The sequence below is a fragment of the Lontra canadensis genome, unplaced genomic scaffold, assembly GCF_010015895.1.
Source record: "Lontra canadensis isolate GAN:19392208 unplaced genomic scaffold, GSC_riverotter_1.0 scaffold3, whole genome shotgun sequence".
Lineage (NCBI taxonomy): Eukaryota > Metazoa > Chordata > Mammalia > Carnivora > Mustelidae > Lontra > Lontra canadensis.
This window is the reverse complement of record NW_022630997.1, coordinates 24529048-24552937: the sequence shown is the minus strand read 5'-3', so window position 1 is coordinate 24552937 and position 23890 is coordinate 24529048. Positions and strand designations below refer to the sequence as shown.

At 42.0% G+C, this 23890-nt stretch overlaps 1 protein-coding gene and 2 long non-coding RNA genes across 3 annotated transcripts; 1 reads left to right on the top strand and 2 right to left on the bottom strand.

The window, feature by feature from the left end:
• The first annotated feature begins 2264 nt into the window (after nucleotides 1–2264).
• On the top strand, nucleotides 2265–15379 carry LOC116854562. Its single transcript, XR_004380192.1, has 3 exons — nucleotides 2265–2432; nucleotides 9495–9576; nucleotides 15298–15379. It is a non-coding gene; the product is annotated as an uncharacterized LOC116854562 (long non-coding RNA).
• LOC116854555 lies at nucleotides 5631–23609 on the bottom strand. Its single transcript, XR_004380189.1, has 3 exons — nucleotides 23521–23609; nucleotides 15272–15278; nucleotides 5631–5642 (listed from the first exon to the last, which is right to left on the bottom strand). It is a non-coding gene; the product is annotated as an uncharacterized LOC116854555 (long non-coding RNA).
• Nucleotides 15518–16510, bottom strand: FGFBP3 (fibroblast growth factor binding protein 3). Its single transcript, XM_032836518.1, has one exon. The coding sequence runs from the start codon at nucleotides 16393–16395 to the stop codon at nucleotides 15637–15639; it is 759 nt and encodes a 252-aa protein (XP_032692409.1). The 5' UTR covers nucleotides 16396–16510; the 3' UTR covers nucleotides 15518–15636.
• Nucleotides 23610–23890: the final 281 nt, after the last annotated feature.

Genomic DNA, 23890 nt, shown 5'->3' with positions numbered 1-23890 from the left:
CATGACCCCAGGGTCCTGGGAACAAGCCCTGCATCAGGCTCTTTGCTCAGCGGGGAGCCTGCTTCCTTCCCTCTCTGCCTGCCTCTCTGCCTACTTGTGATCTCTGTCTGTCAAATAAATAAAATCTTAAAAAAAAAATTATTCTCTAATTTGGCATTTCTGTCAATAGACCACAAATTATGCTGTTATAATCCTAACAGCATAATTAGCAATTTTGATGAAATGAAGACAAAAAATATACAATAACTTGTGAATTCTATTTTGCTTTTACTCATCCTACATTCACTGCCCTATCAACAGTACACCAGACATGCACCAATACACCATAATTATTAAATTCCATTGTCTTGGACATTTTGCCAACTTTTACTCATATAAAATCATAGTTTTCATATATACATTTAAAAAATTTTGTTATTTAAAGGTAGAGTGAAGACAGGATAGAATATATTATAGGCTTTAGTTATGATTATTTAATATGTAGACATATATGTGAACTTCCCTCCATTGGAACTCTCCTCCCAGGCCCTGCAAATGTTGGAGAGAGACCTAAAGGGACAACTGCTACTTGGTGTGAGGTTTCTGCCTGGTGCTGTGACACCTGGCACCTGGGTGGCTCAGTTGTTTAAGCGTCTGACTCTTGATTTCAGCTCAGGTCATGACCTCAGGGTCGTCATGGGACTGAGCCGAACCGTCACTGGGGAGTCTGCTTGGGATTCTCTCCCTCTCTCTCTGCCCTTCCCCCTGTGCTTTCTCTCTGTCTCCCTCTCTAAAAATAAATAAATACTTTTTTTTTAAAAAAACCCTCAGTATTGTCCACCCCTATTTCCACAGCTCTGAGACCCTTGCCTCCATGACCTTTCCTGGTGTCTTACCCTCTCCCTCTTGGGTTTCTAAAGAGACATTAGTGGGACAGAGCTTCTAGGACACATACTCCTCAGTTCAATGCAGCCCACTCCTCCCTCAGGACCCGGAACAGCTTACTGGGGGGTTGGACCCCTGTCTGTCTGAGCAACACCACAAAGTGTGAGGTGCCTTTGATTCCCACCAGCTCTTTTTTTTTTTAAGATTTTATTTATTTATTAGACCCAGAGAGAGAGATGACAAGTAGGCAGAGAGGCAGGCAGAGAGAGGGAGAAGCAGGCCCCCTGCTGAGCAGAGAGCCCAATATGGGGCTCCATCCCAGGACCTGAGATCATGACCTAAGCCAAAGGCAGAGGCTTAGCCCACTGAGCCACCCAGGCACCCCCCCACCAGCTCTTCTACATGAGAGGTTAATAGACAGCAGCTGCTGCCCAACCACCTGCAGGGCTGGGATTTGGGAATAGGCCCTGGCCAGGCCACAAGCTCACAGAGTACAGTAAGTCCCTTCCCACACTTAGAGCTCTCCTTTCGGTATTTAGCAAATACTGGGAAGTCTATGAATTTCAATTCAGAACTAATGGCAAACATTGAGATAAACAATACAATGATAAACAAAGGAAATTTTAGGTCATCGATATTGAATTCTGTAAAACTGCACTACCAAAATAACACACGGGGCATACATAAATGGTTTAACAAACTATTTTCAAAATTCAAAGAAGATGCTTTAAACTCTAAACAGTAGTTGTCCGTGGTGGTTCTAGTGGCAAATGGTGTTTCTAGTGGCAAATGGAAGTGCATAGCTATTAAAAGAGACCACCTCGTCTGCTATTTTTATTTTACTTTTTTAAAGATTTTATTTATTTATTGGACAGAGAGAGCAAGAGAGCACAAGGAGGGGGAGCAGCAGAGGCAGAAGCAGGCTCCCTGCTGAGCCGGGAGCCCGATGCGGGGGCTTGATTCCAGGACCCATTCCAGGACCCTGAGATCATGACCTGAGCCAAAGGCTGAGGCTTAACCAACCGAGCCACCCAGGCGCCCCATCTTCTATTTTAAACAAACTTACCACTAAGTAGTTGTCAAATCTTGAGGCTGCTAGGAGCTTAAGACTGCAGCCAAATGCCCCTGCCGGCCATTTCGGCCCCTCCCCTCGGACATCCTCACAACCAGGCGCGAAGCCTTCACGAAGCACAACCCCGTCCCCCACCCCCCACTCCGTCCCCACCCCCTCACCCCGTTCCCACCCCCTGCCTTCCCCAGGCCCCCCGGCTTGCTTTCAGGCACACGTGCGAGCATGCATGCTTGCAACAAGGTCCCCCGTCATTCTGGGTGACTCACTCGAAGTTTTTATAACACTGTAGGTGCCAGCCATTCGCAGTTACTCAAAGTGGTTTCACCCTCCACATTTTTCCAAGGGTTTATGTTGCCGACTTCACAGGGCTTTGCAGGAACATCCAAACCCATCTAAGGAAAGGCTTGCATACCCACAGGTTGAGGCTGCCGGGGTGAGCTAAGAAATTAAAGATAGGACTGTCCTCATTATCTTTCCTCTAGACACACTGCTGCTGGTAAGTTTTCAGCATACTCCTATCGTGTGCGTGTGTGTGTGTGTGTGTGTGTGTGTGTGTGTTTGCACATGCTGTTATGTATTGTTTTGCCGTTTTTTGTCTTTTTTCTTTAAAATTTTATTTATTTATTTGACAGAAAGATCACTAGTAGGCAGAGAGACAGGCAGAAGCAGGCTCTCTGCTGAGCAGAGAGCCCTGATTTGGGGCTCAATCCCTGAGACCATGACCTGAGCCGAAGGCAGAGACTTAACCCACTGAGCCACCCAGGCACCACTCCCCACCCCCTTTTTTGTTTAAATTGAGAGCATTCCCAAGCCTTGGGGCAGGGAATGGAAGGGATAAGACAATAGGAGGGTAAATAAGTCCCGTAAACGCTGGTAAATATTTCATCCTGGGGCACTGCGAAAGAACACTTCTTCGTGGTGGAACATAAACTGTGGCATCTCCCCCTTCTGGGGATCCCACACTGGCCATCTTCCCTTCACCCCTCGCCCCACGTCATCAAATCAAAGCACAAGGGCCCTATCCCTGTCTCCATTGGGAGAAGAATCCTTCTCATTGTGATCATTGTGTGTGGGAACAAAGGAACATATGGATCAAAGGTTTAGGGTCTTCAGCCCCACCACGATCACATGACCACCCAGCTCAAAGGAGGCAACTGTCAACTGAAGTATTGGTCAGAAGCTTCTGGCTTTTCACGGAGAGTCCCCGTGGTTACCTAGAAACAGTCCCCTCACGTCATTTACGTTGTTCTACACTGTGCTGCTAACAGTCCTTGGAAAGACTCTGTATTTAGCCATTTCAAGTTGTATGCTTAATGAAAGCACCCTTTTTTTTCTTTTTTGATCTCTCTGAAGCATACAGTCCTGCATCCCTCCAGCCCCCAAATTAATTTTGGGTTTCCTTGAGAACTTTCGAATCAGTGGCTTCATGCTCCCAAATCCTGTTTGTGGTTTTAGTATCATCATTTTTACATGAGTAAATATTTTACAGGATCTAAATGTAAATATTGTTTTAAATGAATAGATTATTTACAGGTTGACATTTTTTTTAAAATCTTAGGACTTCTTATCTAATAATACACTAAATCCATCTACGTCTTCCTTTATTCACATCTTTCTTTTCTGGCCTGGGAAGTGTTTCTGTGTTCCTCATATGGCTCTTGCGAAAGTCCTGAGTTTGTTCTTAAGAATTTTACCTTGTTGGGGCGCCTGGGTGGCTCAGTGGGTTAAAGCCTCTGCCTTCGGCTGGGGTCATGATTCCAGGGTGCCTGGGATCAAGCCCTGCATCCGGCTCTCTGCTCAGCAGGGAGCCTGCTTCCCCGCCCCCCTGCCTGCCTTTCTGCCTACTTGTGAACTCTGTCAAATAAATAAATAAAATCTTTAAAAAAAAAATTTTACCTTGTATTGCTGTTATTGATGGCACGTTCCATGATCTTTTCTAACTGCTGTTGTCTATAGAAGATGACCACCCAATAATATTGCTGAAACGGCCTTCTTGCTTTAAAGGAGAGAGGAGGGCTTTGCTCGGCTTTTGTGCCTGCTTTTAAAAGTTGAAACAGAAAGAGTTTGAATGTGGTGAGCTAGAGGTCACAGGAGGGACACACTTGGGGTAAGTCCATCAGGGCCCTGCAGCTGTAAGCATCGGTCAAGGAGTAAGGACAGTGGCTCTTTGAAGTTGTAAGGAAGCTGTGTGGCTGGGAGGTCAGCTGTGATTCCCAAGCCTCCAAGGCCACAACCGTTCTTATCTCTTTTCAGGTCTTCCTCATGATAGGAGATCTCACATATCCCCTTGCTTCCACACCGGTGGTGTGAGTGCTGGATATCGTACTCATCAGATACTTCTCTCTTCTATAGCTACACGTTTCTTGCATATTTCTTTTTATCCTGTTCTTAGCTAAGGTGAAGGGTTGCTGATCCCTCTTGTGTAAGTGCCCTTGAAGGCTGTAGGTGCTCCTCCGATGCTTACACTGGTACGCCGAAGGAAATGGGAGCATTAATGGGGGCATGTTTGCAAAGTGCCAGGAGCTTAGCTTTCCATGAGCATCTCATTTAATTCCCCAAACAACCCTGTGGGAAATTACTACTATCTTCCTCCCTACTCTAAATGAGAGAAAACTGAGGCTCAGAGAGATGAATACATTGTCGAAGGTCACACAGTTGGTAAGTGGGAACCCCAAGATTTGGACCCATGCATATTGGTCTCTGTCACCTAATCACCTTTTGTGGTAGTGGAAGAAAAAAGAAGACGTAAATTATGCCTCAACCAAACGGAAATTTTTTCTTTTATTAAACTTGTGCGGCAGCCGTGGGGAACACTGCTCAGATCTCCCCTTAAGTGATAGCCCGATGTGAGCAGGGTAGTTAGCTGGCCATGTCCAGCAGTACTGCCTTCAGAATCTACCACAGTGTTTACACTGAGAGCATGTTCCTCCCAGACCACTCCTGGCCGGTGGCAGTGCCTGCAGGAGAGCTAGAACCAGGCCATTCCTATCCATTGTGGGGCTCCTCCAATCTCTGTGTTGGGGTCCTGCACTGGCCTGGCTGAGCTCTCCTCAGAGCTGCAAGAGCCAAGGCTCTTCCTATCCAATCCTCTTTCCTTCCACTCTCCCTGCCTAGGATTCAGAGGTTCTCCCCAGCATGAAGCTCAAACTCACCTCCTCAGAGATCAAGAGTAGCACGTTCTACTGACTGAGACAGCCAGGTGCCCCTGTAATGTCACTCTTTCCCCCTTTTTCTTTGTGTTGGAGTTTACTTTGTTGGATAGTAACCTAGCCCCTTGGGGTAGGCAGAATCATGGCCCCCAAAGATGTCCGTGTCTTAATTCCCAGAATTTGTGAACAAGTTGCGTTCAACAGCTCTAGGGAATTAAGGTTGCAGACAGAATTGAGGCTGCTAATCAACTGGCCTTGAGATGAGGTGACTATCCTGGCCTATTTGGGCAGGCCCAACACAGCTGCAATGGTCCTTTTTTTGTCAGAGAGGGAGGCTGGAAAGTGAGAGAGCAGGAGATGTGTTAACGAAAGCAGAGGTCAGAGTGAGGTGATGGCTGATTTTGAAGATGGAAGGCAGCCATGAGCCAAGGCATATGGGCAGTCCCCAGAAACTGGAAAGGCCAAGAACATGGATTTGCCATTGTTTCTTTTTTTCTCAGGTTGGCCTGACTGCCTGCTGCTTCTACCTTGACCTTTTTCAAGGTATCTTGTTTTGTCTTTGAGCCTTGTCCTGTTGAAGTTTACCCTTAGGATTTTCTTTCTGTCATCAGAATGCTGAAAATTAAGACAGATTTTTCAGGTGACAATCTGCCCAGGTAATGAGATATGGTTGAAAGTTGGCATTTGGTGGGCCCAATAATATTCCTGTACATATTTCCTGTATTGAAAATGCAGGGCAGGGGCGCCTGGGTGGCTCAGTGGGTTAAAGCCTCTGCCTTCAGCTCTGGTCATGATCCCAGGGTCCTGGGATCAAGCCCCGCATCAGGCTCTCTGCTCGGCAGAGAGCCTGCTTCCTCCTCTCTCTCTCTCTGCCTGCCTCTCTGCCTACTTATGATCTCTGTCAAATAAATAAATAAAATTAAAAAAAAAAAAAAAAGGAAAAGGAAAAGAAAATGCAGGGCAGACCAACGGTATGCCAAGTATAACATGACTAACCATTTCCCATGGGTGCCAAGCAAAATTACATCTCTAAATATCTCCTTTTAGTTAAATAAAATTGAGAGGAAAAAATTTAATCAAAACTGTATCCATAGGAAAAGGGAATATGTTTGTGTATAATAACAAAGGACTGATTTTTTTGTGGCAATTGAGGGGGCAGAGAGGTTTATCACTATATATAATGGGTTGAATTGTGCCCCCCCCATTCAGTTAAAGTCCTCATCCCCAGTGCCTCAGAATGTGACCTTATTAGAAATAGAATCATAGCAGTTGCAATTAAGATGAGGTCCTATTACAGGGGAATGGGCTTCTTATCTGGTGTCCTTTAGTAAGCCCTGGTATCCTTATAAAAGGGGACATTTAGGGGCGCCTGAGTGGCTCAGTGGGTTAAGCCTCTGCCTTTGGCTCAGGTCATGATTCCAGGTGCCTGAGATGGAGCCCTGAATCGGGCTCTCTGCTCAGCGGGGAGCCTGCTTCCTCCACTCTCTGCCTGCCTCTCTGCCTACTTGTGATCTCTGCCTGTCAAAAAAAAAAAAAAAAAAAAAAAGTAGACATTTAAAAAAGGGGAGTACATTTAGAGACAGACACTTACAGGGAAAATTCCAGGTGAAGAAGGTAGGAATCTAAAAGCAAAGGAATGTCAAATACTACCAACAAAATGACCAGAAGCTAGGAGAGAAAGATGGAACAGATTAGGTCTTACAGTCTTCCGAGGGACCAAACTTGCTGATGCCTTAATCTGGACTTCTAGACTCCAGAATTATGAGACAATAAGTTTCTATTGTTTAAGCTACCCAGTTTGTGGTACTCTGTTATAGCTCCTCAAGAAAATGAATGTAATTACTATTTAAAGAAATGTAAGTGTAGAATATAACTTTATGGAAGTACTCAGGTGATTTCAACTTTGGGATCATTTCCTATGCAGCTGAAGAGATTTAGTTTTTGTTTGTTTATTTAAATAACAATTTTTTAACAGCTTTTCTTTTTCTTTTAAGTAATCTCTATACCTACGGTGGGGCTTGAACCCAGAACCTGAAGATTTAGGGTTGCACACTCCACTGACTGAGCCAGCCAAGGCCTCAAGAGATTTAGTTTTGTTCATCGAGAGGGAAGTGGTTACTATGGAAAACAGTATGGAGATTCCTCAAAAAATTAAAAATAGAAATATTATACAATCCAGTAATTTTGTTACTGGCTATTTACCCAAAGAAAACAATACTGATTTAAGAAGATCTATACACCCCTATGTTTATTGCAGCATTATTTATAAAAGCCAAGATACGGAAGCCAAGATATCTATCGGTGAATGGATAAAGAAGATGTGATGTGTTTATACAATTAAATACTACTCAGCCATAAAAAGAATGAGATTTTGACATCTATAAGAACTTAGATGGACCTAGAGGGTTTAATGCTAAGTGAAATAAGTCAGACAGAAAAAGACCAATACCATATGATTTCATTTATATGTAGAATCTAAAAAAATAAAACAGAAGAACAAAGCAGAAACAGACCTATAAATACAGAAAACAAACTGGTGTTTGCCTCAGCGGAAGTGTGGGGGGATGGGCAAAAATGGGTGAAGGAGCATGGCAGGCACAGGCTCCAAGTTATGAAATGAATAAGTCACAGGAATAAAAAGTACAACATAGGGAATGTAGTCAGTGATATTGTAATAGAACTGTATGGTGACACATGGTAGCTACACTTGTGGTGAGCATAGCATAACAAAGTTGTTGAATCACTATGTTGTATGCTGAAAACCAATGTAACATTGTGTGTCAACAGTACTCCAATAAAAAGGGGGGGGAGTATTAAGTACAACTATACTTATTTTATATTCATACTGAATAAGCCTGAGGTATAATTATATTCACATGTGCTAATTTAGAAACATCTTGAAAATAATATTAAGTGAAAAGGAAATTGTAGCATACTACATATAGCATGAGTCCACTTATGTAAGGAAAAAACCAGTATATTTGTACAAACATATATGCACTGATACTGAACAATTTCTGATACTTTACACATACCCTAGGTTAAGAACCCAGGACCACTTCTCAGTGGTCTAAATATCTATCACATCCAGAGGGGAAAAGCAAAACCCTAGCGGTTCTCACCAAATTATAGCAATTGGTGGTTACTGCTATGAAGAGGAAAGGAAGGAGAGAGAGAAGCTGAATAGAGATTTTCACATTTTACTCTTTATACATCTATATTTTATTTTAAAATTATTATTATTATTTAAGTAGGCTCCCTGCCCAATGTGAGGCTTGAACTCACAACTCTGAGATTAGGAGTTCCTGTTCCACCAACTGAGCCAACCAGGCACCCCTACACATTTGTAGTTTAGAACATTTCAATGAAAATGTCTTTATCAGAATTTTGTTGGTACAAAGTTAGGGAAGGACTTTGAAAGGCCTCAATACCTTTTAAAGTCCTGAGGGTGGGGTTCCTGGGTGGCTCAATTAGCTGAGCCTCTGACTCTTGCTTTAGACTCAGGTCGGGGTCTCCGGGTCATGCCCAGTTCTGTAGTCTGTGCTCAATGCAGAGTCCACTTGGGATTCTCTGTCCTCTCCTTCTGCCCTTCCCCATGCTCACATGCTCTCTAAATAAATAAGTAAACAAATCTTTAAAAAAAATTAAAGCCCTAAGGGCTCATGTCCTCATGTCCTTAAAGCCACAGATTCCATGTATAAGAATTTATCTTGCAGGGGTGCCTGGGTGGCTCAGTTTGCCTTCAGCTCAGGTCACCATCCCAAGGTCCTGGGATTGAGACCTACTTCGGGCTCCCTGCTCAGTGGGAGGCCTGCTTCTCCCTCTCCCCCACTTCCCCTGCTTGTGTTTCTTCTCTCACTCTCACTCTCTCTCTCTCTCTCTGTCAAATAAAATCTTTAAAAAAAAAAAAAAAGAATTTATCTTGCAGATACAATTGCACAGGTGCACAATAAAATAATTTCAAAGTTATTTTTATGTATTTGTATTTGTTATCCATTGCTGCATAACAAATTGCCACAGACTTAGTGGCTTAAATAACACTATCTTAAATAACATTATCTCGCACTCTGGGGGTCAGAGACGGCTCTTTGGCTTCAGAATCTTTCATGAGGCTGCAGTGGAAGTGCCAGCCTGGGCCAGAGTCTCAGCTGAGGCTCAGCTGGGGCAGAATGCGCTTCCCAGTTCAGAGTGGTTAGCAGGATTTCGGTTCCTGCAGGTGGCAGATTGAGGGCTTCAGCTAGAGTCTGTTTTCAGTTCCTTACCATGTGGGCTCTTTCTTAGGGTGGCTTACTTCATCAAATTCAGCAAAAGAGAATCAACAGAGAGTCTGCTAGCCAGAAAGAAGTTGCAGTATTATGTGATGTAGTTATGGAAGTGATACTTCATGTCCTTTGTTGCATTCTATTGAGGCTGGAAGCAATCCACACGTCCTGCCTGTGCTCAAGGAGAAAGGATGACACACGGATGTGAATCCCAGGAGGTGGGATAAATGTAAGTAATTATATATACTTATATGCTCATACGCAGTCTGCCACAGTATATAACTCATAGAGTTGATAAAAAATAATATAAACATTTATTCCTATTTGAAGGATTTGGATTTCACTTTGATTTCTTTTAGATAGATTTTATTTTGTTTGTTGATCGTGGTCATAGGTGTTTAGATTGCAAAGACCAAGAACTTAGTTGTTGTTGTTTTTTAAAAGATTTTATTTATTTATTTGACAAAGAGACACAGTGAGAGAGGGAACACAAGCAGGGTGAGTGAGAGAGGGAGAAGCAGGCTTCCCGCTGAGCAGGGGGCTGGATGTGGTTCTCAATGCCAGGATCCTGGGATCATGACCTGAGCTAAAGGCAGATGCTTAATGACTGACACCCAGACACCAAGAACTTATTGTCTGTTTGTTTTGTTTTTTAAGAACTTGTTGTTTTAATGTAATATGCAACTGTATGTTCCAAATGGAGGACCAAAATGTTCAGGATAAAACTATCCCACCTTGTTAAAAAGAAAATGAAAACTGAACTTCAAGCTTGGGAGTAAATAGTTGTCACATGGGATCCTTGCATTCTGCCAAGAAGTTTTTACTAACACCAACCAGTATTCTGACTCCCCCCCCTCAGCCTGATTATATTTACTTATATACAGATATATATATAACAACAGTATATATATTTGTTGTTATTCATTTCGCTTTATTTAACAGTATACCTATGCTAGTGTTGAATATCATTTATGGTTTATGGAGAAATATTTATTTTATTTATTTATTTTTTAAGATTTTATTTATTATTTGACAGAGACACAGCAACAGAGGGAACACAAGCAGAGGGAGTAGGAGAGGGAGAAGCAGGCTTCCCGCCGAGCAGAGAGCTCGATGTGGGGCTTGATCCCAGGACCCTGGGATCATGACTTGAGCCGAAAGCAGACACTTAACAACTGAGCCACCCAGGTGCCCCAAATCTTTTGTTTTTTAAGTGATCCCATAGTATTGTATTAAGTTGAACCATATAAAATTGTCATTTTTAATAGGTCAAAGTGGTCCAATAATAGTTTCATATGTATTCTGTGAAAGTGAAGTGTATGCAAAATGACCTCCAGTGGGTGAAAGACCGTAAGAGGGAAGAAAAAGGCCTAGAAGTCCAGCTTGACAACGAATGGCTTATTAGGGGGAAAATACTATAAGAATAGGTGTGTGTCATAGTCATATCTCCAGGGCTGAGCAAGGATGTTATGCCCCTAGGGTGTGCTTAAGGGTGTGGTTAAACAAAAGGAAAGAATGTGGGAGGGAAGAATGTGGGATGGAGTATTATGCCTCTCATCAGAAAGGAGGTAATAATATTTATTGGGTACCTATTACAATGTAGGTTATTGTGGGGTGCTAGACAGTATGCAGGACATCCCATAATTTATTCTTCATGGTAACCCTGGAAGCAGGTAAACCGTCTTCAACAAGAGAAAAGAAAAAAAGTGAAGAGATTAAAGAACCTTCTCAAAGTAACCCAGAGTAAGAGGTGGGCAGAACTAGTATTCAAACCAGTCATCCCTGAATCCAATAGCAGTGCTCGCCCACATCACGGGATCTATCTTCTGGGGCCAGGACTAAGAGGCAGGTGGGACTGGTGAGGCTCTTTGTCCTGGGTGCAAAATAAAAGTGGAGTACCAACAAACTCAGTAGTCAAGATAAATTATGTTTTAAAGCAATAGTTTTAAAAAATCAAAATTAATACAAAACAACCCCTGATAAACAAAACATCAAATTTTTCAATAAAAATAGTACCATTCTTCACTGATTTTCCTTCCCCCTCAGGCTCCAATATAGCTTCCCAAGGTACTGTTACTGCTCCTGTCTTTATTTAAAATAATAAGTGGGGTGCCTGGCTGGCTCAGTTGCTAGAGCATGTGACTCTTAATCTTGTGATTAAGTTCACGAGTTTGAGCCCTATATTGGGTGTAGAGATTACTTAAAAATAAAATCTTAAAACAAACACCATAGCTAAGTCATTGGATGAAAATGTTGTTGTAAAGGATTAAAACGTTGATGTCCAGGCAAACTGAGACAGAGAGAGACTAAAGGACTTTGAAGGTTGAAAAGACTTTGCCTAGGGTCACCTGGCTGGCTCAGGCGGTAGAACATGTGACTCTTAGTCTTAGGGTCCCAAAGTCAAGCCCCACATTGGGTGTGGAGTCTACTTAGAATTAATAATAATAGTAATGATAATAAAGAAATTAAAAAAGAAAAGATTTGGCCTAGTAGAGAGGAGTTCAGAAAAGCAAACTGGGAGAGGCACCTGGGTGGCTCAGCCAGTTAAGCATCCAACTCTTAATTTCAATTTAGTCATGATCTCAGGGTCATGGGATTGATTCCCACACCAGACTCAGTGCCAAGTCTGCTTGCCCCCTCCCTCTGCTCCTCCTGCCTCCCAGCTCGCTCATTCTCTCCCTCCCTCTCTCTCTCAAATAAATAAAAAAGAAAGAAAAGAGGGGCACCTGGGTGGCTCAGTCTGTTAAGCATCTGACTTTGGGCTTGGGTCATGATCTCGGGGTTCTGGGATAGAGACCCAAATCAGCCTCCTCACTCAGGGAGTCTGCTTCTCCCTCTCCCTTTGCACTTCCCATACTCATGTTCTCTCTCTCTCTCTCAAATAAATAAATGAAATCTTTAAAAATAAAGAAAAGCAAACTGGGTAGAGAGTACCTGGGTGAAATTCCACTTTTCCCTGCTATCTCTGTGCTAACTAACTTGGGAAGTATAAGAGAATAAGATGGTTTAGCACTTTAAAAATTCTCTGTCTCCAATAAACTGAGTGACAGATGTCTTGCTACTTCTGATGCCCATGCTGATCCCAGCTCTGACAGTAAACTTGGGGGTGCCCTGGCAACTTTCCTGTCACTTAAAAAATATATATTTTTAAGTAATCTCTATACCCCGTGTGGGGCCCTAACTGAAGACCCTGAGATCAAGAGCCACACATTCCACTCTAACTGAGCCAGCCAGGTGCCCCTCCCCATCTTGCTGGCACCTGCAGGGCAGGGTGGGGGTGGGGGTGGTGGGAGATTACTCAAATTCGCCCTGTCTATCCTCCTCATTATTTTAGACATTTTGATCCTGTCTTCTCCCACTGACAGATTTTTCCTTCTGGCCCAACCTTCCAAATCTTTCTAGATGCTCCAGATAAAGAAGCCTTCTCTATTTCCCTGGCTACTTCAGTTGTCTTTCTCTGGAGCTTTTCCAACTCTGTAACCTTTCTTGGGGTATAACATGTACTACTGTACACAGAGTAGTTGTTGATTCTCAAGTGCTATAAACACTATGCAAAATTATGTATAGGGTTCTGGAGTGCCAATAGTGTGTGGTAGGGACCTCAGATTTAACCTAGTTTAACTCTCATCACTGAACACATTGGAGCCATTGGGACTTAGTCAAAGTCATTCCAGAAGCTGATGGTAGGATCTGTTGAGTTCTCTTTCACTGCAAGCAGTTGGCCCCTATCAGTCAGTGTTCTGTTCTGGAGATGAAGTCCTTGTATAGTTCTTAAAGAGGAAAGGAGCAAGAGCAGTAGCAATCTGCACTGTGTCCTTGGGCCCGGAGTTTAGCTTTTCCTTCTTTTGTCAAGGTGTTAGCTTTTCCTTCTTTTGCCAAGGTAAGTTCATTGGACTGTCACAGGGCATACAAGAAGGATTGGCATTTGTCTTGTATGAAGAGGTAAAACTATCATTCTAGCTATGTTTCTAGATAGTGATGTTTCATTTCTAATACCCTTCTTTGATGACACTCAAATTTTGCCAAACTTTTTAGAGAAAGTGTATGTTGGTCCCTATCTTTTTTTTTTTTTTTTTAAGATTTTGTTTATTTATTTGACAGAGAGAGGGATCATAAGCAGGCAGAGAGGCAGGCAGAGAGAGAGGTGGGGGAAGCAGGCTCCCCACCAAGCAGAGAGCCCGACGCAGGGCTCGATCCCAGGACCCCGAGATCATAATGTGAGCTGAAGTCAGAGGCTTTAACCCACTGAGCCACCCAGGCGCCCCATTGGTCCCTATCTTAAAAGAGTGATCTCTAGCTACTCTGGACTTCCTCTCCTTGGCCAATATGAATATTATCTAATAGTCAATATTACTCAGAATGCGACCTCATAAACCTAGCCTGGAACTACGTGCAATCTAAATATTTTACCAATTGTATGAATACAAGAATGTACAGACTGGTAAGAGATAGTTAACATTACCTAGCAACTGGTCAAAGAGGAAAGAGTTCAGGAGATGTTTACTATCTGCAAGATTGTTGCATTTACCATTATTTAGAAGGGGAGGGTGTGAGAACAGATGGTCAGCAAAAAGGTAAAAGCCTTATATCTCCCACTGGCTTAAATGTCTTCTGGGCTCAGGCCTGTAATAGAAACGAATAAAGTTTACTGGTAAGATTTGTAGGAATAGTGGAGAACTCTAGAAAACATGCCTAATCTAAAGGGGGCAGCCAGTAGTCAGTGTCAGCCAATTGTTGCCATATGGGAAGGAAGGTCCAAATGTTTATAGATCGCATTTTTCAAAAGAATTCAGAAATCTGAATTTTATATGAAATTATTTAATTTTTTAAAAGATTTTATTTATTTATTTGATAGAAGACACAGCGAGAGAGGGAACACAAGGAGGGGGAGTGGGAGAGGGAGAAGCAGGCTTCCTGCTGAGCAGGGAACCCGATGCCGATGCCGGGCTCAATCCCAGGACCCTGGGATCATGACCTGAACCGAAGGCAGATGCTTAATGACTGAGCCACCTAGGCACCCCTGAAATTATTTAATTTTTAAATGTTGGCAACAAATCAAAATTGGGAGGGAAGACAAAGAGGAAAAATAAAAGAGAAACACATGTAGGCCAAGCAGAGCAATGATACAACCCAGGGTTTGCCCGTTTGTCACTCTTGCTTTAATGCAGACTTCTTGTCTTTTCCTAACACTTTGGGAGATGTTTAAACATTTACTTTAAGGTATATTCAGAACTTTATCATATATTCAGAACTTTATCATATGCAGCCAGAATTTCCATTCCCCTGCCAGTTCTTTAAATCTATTCATAAAGTTTTTTATTGAGCACCTAACATGTGTTAAGTTATCATTAAATCTTACTTAAAATGAAATATGTTAATAATTAATTACATAAAACAGATATAACTTCCATAATGGTCCAAATGACTCAGAAATACATACTTAATGTCAGCTATTTAAAAAAAAAAGATAAAAAAATAAGAAAAAAAAAGAAGATTAAAAAAATATATATATGATCAAACACAAAGAATTCTTTTTAGAAACCGATCAGAGCACTACCATTCTTAAGAGGTCAATGGGAAAGTTTCAGAACATAAGGCATCCCTGTATTTAAAAGTAACACTTCTAAAAAAATCCAAGGGCAGCCAACCTGAAAATCTAATTGGAGGCAATTTTGACCTCTAAATGGCTTCTATCCCAATAGAGGTCTTCTATGACACCAAGCAGTACCCAAGTTCATACTAATGCCAAAAGGGGGTGGGGGGGGAAGGTCGGAATCTTGTCATCTGACTGGCTGGGAAGTCACTAAACAATTCAGTCTGGCTCAGGTTACCAATTGCTCGTGATTACATTTTAATATAAGTGTGTTAAACAATATACATTGTATCCTGCTTCCCACATGAGACAACATAGCTTTCGTCGTCACTTTTTCCCTCTTATTTTTTTTTCCAGCCTCCCTCTGTACTCGCCTCTCTCCCAGTCTACAGTTTTTGTACATTTAAGGTATGCCTACTTCTGTTTCCACCATTTCTTCTGCTCTTCATCAGGATCGGACTTTTCAAAAAGTTAAATGTCTTTGCTATCTCAGAGATTCTCCACACCCCTTACACTCCCATCCCAAGGCCCATGCCCTCCCACACCCCGCCCCCCCGCCCTCACCCCCCAGCCCCATTCTAGAACCTGGACTCTTCCCAACGCTCCATTCCTTATCTCTTGGCCTAAAATGCCCTTCAAGTCTCCTGCCCGGCTGCGTACCTTCCCCGACCCGCGTTCTTCCCCAGGCTGGCAGCCTCAGCCATTCCAGAAATTGACAAAGAAGTTGCAAAGGGAGTGCCACTTCTCAGCACAGTAGGTCTCCGTGAGCTTCGCGTTCTCGCCCAGCCCGTCCGGATCAGGTCGCGTCCCCAGGGGTCGCTCCTCTTCTGGGTCCGAGGTCGCCTTCCTCTTGCCCGCTTTGGTCTTCTCAGAGGGCTTCCCTCTGGGAGACTTGCTCGCGGGAAGTCGGGACCCTCCTGCGGGACCCGGAGCGGGCTCCCGGAGCCGCCCCCGGCTCCTTGCTGGGGGCTCGGGATCCCGGGGGAAGACTGCCGCAGTGGGGCGCACAGGTGAGGACCCGTGGGGCACCAGGCGCAGCTCGGCGCCGTGGCCCTTCTTGCCTGCGCACAGGCGAGCCTTGAGCGGAGCGGGGTCCTGGCACGGCCGCCTCTTCTTGCGCAGCCCGCCCAGCACCTGCTTCCAGTAGTGGGGGCCGCGGGCGGCGTAGGCGGCGCAGCGCTCTGGCTCCCCGCGGTAGGCGCACTGCTGGAGCGCCCCGGCCGGGTCCCGGCAGCTCAGCGCCAGCTCGCTCCCCGCCGCGGGCCCTGGGGCGCGCGGCAGGAGCTGCCAGCTGCACGCGTGCCGCTCGGGGCTGAAGAAGCGGCCGGAAGACCCGCCAGTGGGACCCGAGGCCAGCTCTGCCAGGCTGCCAGCCGCCCCCTTGGCTCTCCGGGAGGCCACGAGGAGGCAGCCACCCAGCAGCAGCAGCAGCAGCAGCGGCCTCAGAGGACTCATGGTCTGTGCTCAGGTCGGGTCTTCGGGACGCCTGGGCGATTCAGTGGTGGCTGGGCCGGAAGAGCCACATCCCTCGGACCTGCGGACAGAGGCAGAGACTGCTGCTGCAAATGCGTCTTCCCACACTGTCTACCATTCCCACACGCTGGTTTCCAGTAGGCAGCAGCAGCCTGAGAAGAAACTCTCTGAGAAAATCGCTTACTGTCTAAATAAACGTTTAATATCTTTTTGAAACCCGGTGCAAAGACGAAAACAAAGCGAGGCCTGAAAATTGCCACCTTCACCCCCTCCCTTCTTCACCCTCCAATAAACTACAAAATCATTTCAGATTGTTTTTTGGAAACATGCATTTTTACTGCACTCTGAACTTACCGAGTTCTAGGAGAGGTGGTGGAGTCCTACTAGGGTAGAGGGAATGACTGCATTAGAGATTAGTCCGTTTTTGCCGGCTCCCAGTGAATGAACGTGTTATGAATGGGACAGGAGGGGCCTCCCCCACTCTGCCCCTCCCAGACTTGTCTCCCACTGGGAGATTTCCCACCGCCACCACACGCATACACACACGCCCCAAATGTGTGAGAGAAGTGACACTGTGACATGAAATATAAATCTTGTATTTGGCTTCTAGCGTTTAAAAGAATCATGCACATTTTAACAGGTCATTTCTTTTCTTTCCAGTTACATATTTAATCATACAAACATGAAGTTAAACAGAAAGATCTAAGTTTTTAAGAGTTAAACAAAAAATTTCATATTAGAAACAAAACAACTGTCAATATTCTCAGCCAGGCACTACACTCTCTTCATATCATTCTGAGTTCTGTGTTCTCAGCCAGCACATTGATAGTCTTTCTTATCCTAATAATGTAATTTTAATCCTAATAACTGCTAACTACTAATAAAAATATACCCTCATTTATTAACATACTATAGTGTCCCTCAGTTCATCCAGGGGTGGGCATTTGGGTTTTGGATTATTTTTAGATATTATAAATCAATTATAAACTACTTGCAAGAATTAGAAGTTTAAAAAATAATTTATTTAGATTGTAGTTACAAGGTAACATTATCAATTCAAGCGGTATAATCTTTAAGAGTTACTGTGTTCTTGAATCTTGAGAATTTTATATTTAAGCAAAGCATAAAATATTCCATCATCTTTTTAAAAAATGTTCTCAGTAACAAATGTTTTTTTCATTTCAAGAGTTTTTATACTGCTTTACAATTGTTTTATACATGTGAGTAATTTCCTAAACTAATTACTCAAGATGTCAAGAAGTCTCATTATATTATTTCCCAATGTTTTCTTGCAGACTGTATTTTCTATTACTGAACTCACTTTTTTTTTTTAAAGATTTTATTTATTTATTTGTCAGAGAGAGTGAGCACAGGCAGACAGAGAGGCAGGCAGAGGCAGAGGGAGAAGCAGGCTCCCTGCTGAGCAAGGAGCCCGATATGGGACTCGATCCCAGAACCCTGGGATCATGACCCGAGCCGAAGGCAGCCGCTTAACCAACTGAGCCACCCAGGCGTCCCTGAACTCACTTTTAATATTGTATTTGAACAGTTACAATTTGAGTACTACTAAAAAAAACAAAATATTTCAGAATTAGAAGAACATATTTAAATATATATTAGCATATATTAAATATATAGTAGTGTATATTGACCTAAGAAAGGAAATTTTACTACTCTTGTGAGATTAGAAAGATTAAATGACTTACCAAGGTCACACATCATTTAGTGATAAAGCCATATGCTACCTGACTTTCAGTTATCAATAATCTTTACATTTCAGGGGTGCCTGGGTTGCTCAGTGGGTTAAGCGTCTGCCTCTGGCTTAGGTCATGATAGCAGGGCCTGGGATGGAGCCCTGCATTGGGCTCCCTGCTTAGCAGGGAGTCTGCTTCTCCCTCTCTCTGATCAAGCACTCTCTCTCTCTCTCTCTGTTTCTCACTCTCTCTATATCTCTCAGATAAACAAAATCTTAAAAAAAAAACTTTACATTTCAGCTTTGCATTATTACATCGCTATCATTTTCAAATGATATGTTTTTGTTACATCAAACTGATTTATAATGAAAAGCAATTAGTACGTATTAGGTTAATAAATAGTAATGTAAGTTTCATAAACAAGGGTAGTTCACTAATGTTCTTCAAAGATGCAAACCTTCTCCTTCCCAGAAAACTGCATCTGTGGGAGTAAAGCACTGATGAGGAGAGTTAGAGGCTTTTGTCTGCTGCTTTGGCTTTACTTAACTGTGATCGCTAACCAACTGAATTGGAAGAGTTTTCCAGCTAAAGAGTGACATCTTGTGACATTGCATGTTAATTACAATGAAAAAGTTCACCTGGAAAGTCATCATCAAGAGGGAAATTACAGAGACCAAGTTTTCTGTCAGAAACATTGTTCTCTGAGGAAAAGGGACACACAGATGTGCTTTGCCACATCAGAAAGTGGTATGTCTTACCACAAGGTACATTTTATTTTAAGATTTTACTTATTTATTTTGAGAAAGAGCTTGCGAGTGCAATCCAGGGTGGAGGGCAGGGACAGAGGGAGAGAGAGAATACCAAGCAGACTTTCTGCTGAGGACAGAGCCCAACGCGGGCTCAATCTCACCACCCTGAGATCGTGACCTGAGCTGAAACCAAGAGTCCAGCACTCAACCATGGAGCCACCAAGGCATACCCCTCCAAGTTACTTTTTGAAAACCGTGGTAAAAAATATATATCACAAAATTTGCCATTTTAACCATTCTTCAGTGTACAGTTCAGTGGCATAAATACATTCACACTGCTGTGCAACCATTACCACCATCCAGCTCCAGAACATCTTTCATCTTCCAAATGTAGCCGTTAAACAGTAACTGCTCATGCCTTGCTTCCTCTACCTCCTGGTAACCATCATTCAACATTCTGTTTCTGCGAATTTAACTGCTCTAGGCACCTCACAGAAGTGGAATCATACAGTTTTTGTCCCTTCATGACCAGCTTATTTCACTCAGCATAATGTCTTCAAGGTTATTGCATGTTGTAATGTTTGTCAGAATTATCTTCCTATTTAAGGCTGAGTAGTATTCCACTGTATGTATACACCACATGTTGTTTCTCTGTTAATCTACCAATGGGCTCTCCAGTTGCTTCTGACTTTTGGCTCTTGTGAACAATGCTGCTCTGGATATGGCTGTACCAAAACCCGTTTGAGTTCCTGCTTTCAATTCTTTTAGGTTTTTACACAGAGTGGAATTAATGGTTCATATGGTAATTTTCTTTTTAACTTTTTAAAGTAAGGATTTTATTTATTTATTTTTAAGACAGAGTGCACACAAGAGAGTGAGAGCTAGTGAGCGAGAGAGAGAGCAAGCATGGGGGTAGAGGGGCGGAGGGAGAGAGAGAAGCATACTCCCTGCTGAAAACGGAGCCTGATGCTGTGGGGCTAGATCCCCCGACCCTGCGATCGTGACCTTAGCTGAAGGCAGATGCTTAACTGACTGAGCCACCCAGGAGCCCCTATTTTTAACTTTTTGAGGAATCCCTATACTGTTTTCCATAATGCCTGAACCATTTTACCTTCCTGCCAACAGTGCACAAGTGTCCCAATTTCTCCAGATCCTTGCCAGTACTTGTTACTATTTGTTTACTTGCTTGCTTGCTTGGTTTTGTTTTCATAATAGCCATCCTGATGGGTGTAACCTGATATCTCATTGTGGGTTTCATTGGCATTTCTCTAATGATTACTGATGTTGAGCCTGTTTTTTATCTGCTTATTAGTCATTTTTATCTCTTCTTTGTAATATGTCTGTTGAAGTCCTTTGCCCATTTTTCAATCAGATTGTTTTATTTTTGTTTTTGTTGAGTTATAGTTCATATATATTCTAGATATTAATCCCTTTACAATTTTTTCTAAAGACTTCATTTTTAAGTAATCTCTACAGCCAACATGGGGCTCAAACTCCCAACCCTGAGACCAAGAGTTTCATGCTCTACCGAGTCAGATAAGCGTCCCTAAATATTAACCTCTTATGGATATATGATTTGCAATATTTTCTCCTATTCTGTAGGTTGTCTTTCATTCTGTTGACAATGTCCCTTGATATATAAGAGTCTTAAATTTTGATGTAGTCCAAGGGGAGACATTTTATTTTTTTTTATTTTTATTTTTATTATTTTTTTAAATTTTATTTATTTATTTGACAGACAGAGATCACAAGTACGCAGAGAGGCAGACATAGACAGAGGAGGAAGCAGGCTCCCTGCTGAGCAGAGAGCCCAACGTGGGGCTCTATCCCAGGACCCTGGGATCATGACCCGAGGCAAAGGCAGAGGCCTTAACCCACTGAGCCACCCAGGCGCCCCAGGGGAGACATTTTAAAAAATATTATGATGTGAGATATGTAAGAAAGCATGAAATAAATATTTTAATATTAACTTAAAAATTAATCCTGGAATGCCTGGGTTAAGCATCTGCCTTCGGCTCAGGTCATGATCCCAGGGTCCTGGGATTGAGTCCTGCATTGGGCCTCCTGCTCATTGGGGAGCCTGCTTCTCCCTCTGCCTGCTGGTCCCCCTGCTTGTGCTTACTCACTCTCTCACTCTTGCTCTCTCTCTCTGACAAATAAATAAATAAAATCTTTTAAAAGAACTAAAAAAATGTTAAAAAAAAATCTCGTTTGCACCAACGATCCAACAGGTCTGTTTGGATTCATACCATATGCTACTTAATAGTTTACAATGAGGTGAATTTCGTGATAATTTCAGTGATTAATTTCTTAGTCCTGCCCTGTGAATAATAGGAAGGAAATATATTACCATAACAACTATGTTGCACCTCCTTCCCTTCTTCTAGAGAAGGTTAGCTGCAGCACGTGACCCACAAACTTTTATGGTGAATAGGCCTCCTTCCTCTTGGTCTTTCTTTCTTTCCCTTTCTTTCTTCCTTCCTTTCTTTCCTTTCTTTCTATCTCTATCTCTGCACCCAGTGTGGAGTTTGAACTCACTCTGAGATCGAGAGTTGCGTGCTCTACTGATTGAGCCACCCAGGTGCCCCAGGTTTCTTAAGACTACATAATGCTTTCTGCATGTAAAATCAGCTTTGCATAGTTCAAGAGTCAAATTTTCCTTGTTTCATCAGTATTTGCCTAATCGTGCAAATTATAATGTAAGTTTTTTAGGCAAGGATAACTTTTTTAGTTCTTTTGTAACTAAAAGAACACTTTTAGTTCTTTTTTAGTTCTTCTGTACCTAATACAATGCTCAAGGCAAAAAGCTGGATGCTTGAACTCTCGCACACTACTGGTAGGAGCATAAAGTGGTGCAATCACTTTAGGAAACTGTTTGACATTCTCTTACGGAGTTATGTACACTGTGATCCAACCATCCTTCTTCTAGATATTTACCCAATGCAAATGAAAACTTATGACAACAGCCAGACAGGTAAAAGGATATTTATAGCACTTTATTTATTGTAATAGCCCCAAAGTGGAAACAACTTAATTATCCATCAACAAGTGGGTGGATAAACAAATTATAATAAAAATATGTTTTTTACTTAGCAATAAAAAGGAATGAACTGCTGCAGCAGGTAAGAGTGTGAATTAATTTCAAAACCACAGTGTTGCTCAAATGAAGCCAGGCACAAAAGAGCCCATATTGTATGACTGAATCTATATGAAGTTCTAGAGCAAATGAAACTAATGAACGGTGGAAAAAAATTAGAATAGAGGTGCCCCTGAGGGATGAGTGCTGCCTTGTGTTACCCAGGAAGGGATATAAAGGAACTTTCTAGGGGTTATATATGTCTATATATTATATATCTATATTCTAAATTTTCTGTATATTTTATTTTGATAGAGGTTTAGGTTACACCTAAGATTTATACATTTTATTGTATGTCAATTTTACCTAAAAAAGAAGTCAAATAAATAATTATTCAACCCAAGTTAATGATATCAGTGTTGAGTGTTTAGGGCTGAAGTGTATTGATGCTTGCAACTTGTTTTTAAATGTATAAAAAATCTGGACAATATGAATAGAGGGAAATAAGTAGTAGTTATGTTATAAAGCTAACAGAGTAAAATATTAATTGTAGAATCTAGGTCATTGGCATATGGGTGTTCACTATATAATTTTTTCAACTCTTTTGTATTTTTGAAATATTTTACAATAAATGTAAAAAATAGAAAATAACAGAAACAATTTAAAAATTATATTCCCACAATTAAGAATTAACATATATTAAAACCTTGTTATATTTGTGTTCCACATTTTTTTAAGGAAAAAAATTTTTTTAAGGAAAAAAATGTCACATAACTTTTCCATTTTCATTACCTCTATCAAATCCCATTTTCCTCCAGCCCCACTCCCAGCCAGGATAACCTGCATTTTATCATAAGTTTGGGGCTTATTCTTTCAATACACTTGTATTTTTAGATTGGTTTATGCACATATATGTAAAGCTCATGTCAAACATACTCATTGCAGGGGCACTTGGCTGGGTTCAGTCTGTAGAGTGTGCAAACTCTTGATCTTGGGGTTGTAAGTTCAAGCCCCACATTGGGTGTGGAGATTGCTTAAAAATAAAATCTTTAAAAAAGTATACTCATTTAACTTCATTTATAATAATGTAAAATTGGAAAAACCCAAGTATCAGTCAGTAAAGAATGAATAAATTATGGATTTTCATATAATGGACTAGATCTTGGAAACATAATGTTAATTAACTATGAGCTTATAAATGACACTTTTTGTTCTTTTTTAAAGATTTTATTTATTCATTTGACAGACAGAGATCACAAGTAGGCAGAGAGAGGCAGGCAGAGAGAGAGAGGGAGGGAAGCAGGCTCCCCACTGAGCAGAGAGCCCAATGTGGGGCTCGATCCCAGGACCCTGGGAGCCTGACCTGAGCCAAAGGCAGAGGCTTTAACCCACTGAGCCACTCAGGCAACCCAACTTTTTGTTCTTTATGGATACACATATATTAGCAAAATGATAAAAACATGGGACAGGAAGCATATACACAAACTTTGTAAGTTGTATCTGGGAAGGTAGGGAGGAGAATGGTATTATGGCATTTTGCACCATATACATTAAGGAAAATTTGAAACAAAAAGAACTTTAGTCAAACTCTCTTCCTCCTCCAGCTTTATTGGATAGTTTAAAATTACATTTCTATTTTCTAGGACTTCAGTTGCTTTTTTCCATCTGACTTTTAAAAACTGAAACACAGTTGTCTAAGTGATATAGTATACAAAAATAACAGCTTGATTTCCGTGAAGATTCATTTCTCTGCAATTCCTGAATAACTCCAACTTATGCTAATTCTGAGCATAAATGTTTACTCTGGGTTTTAGATATAGTCTTTGAAAAAATGTGTTCTAAACCTTTGCCATCACTTTATGTCTACCAAGTCTAATACTGTGATGATGTTGTTCCTGTTTAAGCCTTTATCCCGATTTTTCTCACACAGCCATTAACACACATTTGTCTTTTTATTT